This window comes from Cervus canadensis, chromosome X, assembly GCF_019320065.1.
Source record: "Cervus canadensis isolate Bull #8, Minnesota chromosome X, ASM1932006v1, whole genome shotgun sequence".
NCBI lineage: Eukaryota > Metazoa > Chordata > Mammalia > Artiodactyla > Cervidae > Cervus > Cervus canadensis.
In genome coordinates, this window is record NC_057419.1 from 135,377,636 (window position 1) to 135,379,940 (window position 2,305).

The 2,305-nt window shown below is 43.9% G+C and overlaps 1 protein-coding gene across 1 annotated transcript; it reads right to left on the minus strand.

Moving 5' to 3' along the window:
• Positions 1–295: 295 nt before the first annotated feature.
• Positions 296–1,913, minus strand: LOC122435846 (NEDD8 ultimate buster 1-like; the record flags this gene model as incomplete). Its single annotated transcript, XM_043459930.1, has 1 exon — positions 296–1,913. A coding segment is annotated over one exon (1,563 nt), but the record flags the coding sequence as incomplete, so codon positions are not given.
• Positions 1,914–2,305: the final 392 nt, after the last annotated feature.

The window sequence follows — 2,305 nt, forward strand, 5'->3', positions numbered from 1 at the left end:
TGGAGAGTTTTAATCATAAATGGGTGTTGAATTTTGTCAAAGGCTTTCTCTGCATCTATTGAGATAATCATATGGTTTTTATCTTTCAATTTGTTAATGTGGTGTATTACATTGATTGATTTGCGGATATTAAAGAATCGTTGCATCCCTGGGATAAAGCCCACTTGGTCGTGGTGTATGATTTTTTTAATATGTTGTTGGATTCTGTTTGCTAGGATTTTGTTAAGGATTTTTGCATCTATGTTCATCAGTGATATTGGCCTGTAGTTTTCTTTTTTTTTTTTTTTTAACACCTTCAAAACGATAGAATATTTATAAGCAGAAACTTAAAAGTTATTTCTGTTCATCACTTAGTTTTTCTTTGCTGCTGACTTTATGTTCTCTACATAGGATAAGTACTCTGCAATAATAATCTCTTCGTCTTCCAGAGTTGAGTCAAGGTAGTCTTCTTCATGTTCTGGGATGTCTTCCAGGATCTCATTGACAGCCTCTGTCTCCATGTCTTCGTCTGTTGAGGCACTGGAGGTGCCTGCAGAGTCGGACGGGGATGTGGACGGCGTGGACGAAGAGTCTTCCGCCGAGAGCTGCAGGTCGGGAGGAAGTCTTCCTCTGTTGTGGACCAGGGTCTGCGCCGCCAGCTGGACGTTACCCCTGAACACCCTCAGGGCCGCCTTGGCCGCGACCGCATCAAAGCCCATGTACACCAGTTGGTCAATGTTTTCCCGAGAAGGACTTTGTTGACGGTTGTTGCTTTCCGGAGCTGAATCATTTAACCACCACATCTGAGGATTACGGAGAAGAATCTTCTGGGCCTCCTCCAAGTTCCCGCCGGCCTGATGGAGTGCCTGCTTGGCTGCTCGCGTGGAGTAGCCCATTCCTTTCAAATGGTTAATGTTCTCCAGGTGGCGTCTTTTCTTCTCTCTTTCCTCCTTCTTTATTTGGTCCAGCTCCTCTCTGCGGTTGGTGATGTGGACGGCAGCGTGGTCCACGTTCCCGTCACATGCCCTCAGGCCAAGCCGAGCTTCCTGGGCACTAAATCCCAACTGCATCAGATTGTGAACTTTTGATGGATCAATATATAGCTCTTTGAAGAGCTGACATGCCTTGTTGAGGTATTCATAAGCCTCCTCACCATTTCCACTGTGGTAATTTCGGATGCCTTGAAGCAAGTAAAGTCTTAAAAACAGGACTTTCTCTTTTCCACAATTTCCTTTTATGTGGACCAGTCTCTGGTGATTTTCTCCATAACACTTTCTGAAGCACTCCTGGGCCAACTTTAGTTTCTTCTCCGCGTCGTCCAGGCACTCCAGCTGTCCCAAGCGGAAGTAGCACCACACTATGTCCAGCTGGAGCACCGCGTAGTTGTCCACCGTGTCCAGCAGCTCTCTGCAGCACTCGCAGAAATATTTGTCAGCGTCCAACAGACATGGCAAGGCTATTCCATATTCTTTTCTTTTCAGGAAAGCTCTGCCCTTCTCATGATATCCCATAGCTAACATAAGGGCCTTTCTCTCCGATGGAGGAATTCTGATCGATCTGCCCGTCTGGTTAGCTACGTCTAAGTATGGTGTGGCTTCCGGATCCACCACCATCTCAGCTCTCTCCGCAAGGATCTCCAGTCCTCTCTTAGTCCTCTGAATTCTTTTCTCTTCTAGTTTGGCTTCATTTTGCTTTTCTTCTTCAACCTGGAAGTTTTTTCTCACGTCCTCTTCAGACTGTTTTAATTCCAGAACCATAGCTTTCACATTGTGGGTCACTCCCTGCTCCTTAAGTGTTTCCCCTAGTTGAAGTTGTTTCTTATTTATGACAATTTTGATGTAATTTTCTTGAAATCCGAAGGTTTCAGCTATTTTAGATCTCAGTTCTCTGCCAGTGATGTGCAGGTGGGCCTCCAGCAAATTCTTCCTGTCTTTTTTTTTTTTGTTTTCTTTTTTTGTGGCATCTTTGTCTGGTTTTGGAATTAGGGTGATGGTGGCCTCATAGAATGAGTTTGGAAGTTTACCTTCCTCTGCAATTTTCTGGAAGAGTTTGAGTAAGATAGGTGTTAGCTCTTCTCTAAATTTTTGGTAGAATTCAGCTGTGAAGCCATCTGGTCCTGGGCTTTTGTTTGCTGGGAAGATTTTTGATTACAGTTTTGATTTCCTTGCTTGTGATGGGTCTGTTAAGATCTTCTATTTCTTCCTGGTTCAGTTTTGGAAGGTTATACTTTTCTAAGAATTTGTCCATTTCATCCAAGTTGTCCATTTTATTGGCATAGAGCTGCTGGTAGTAGTCTCTTATGATCCTTTGTATTTCAGTGTTGTCT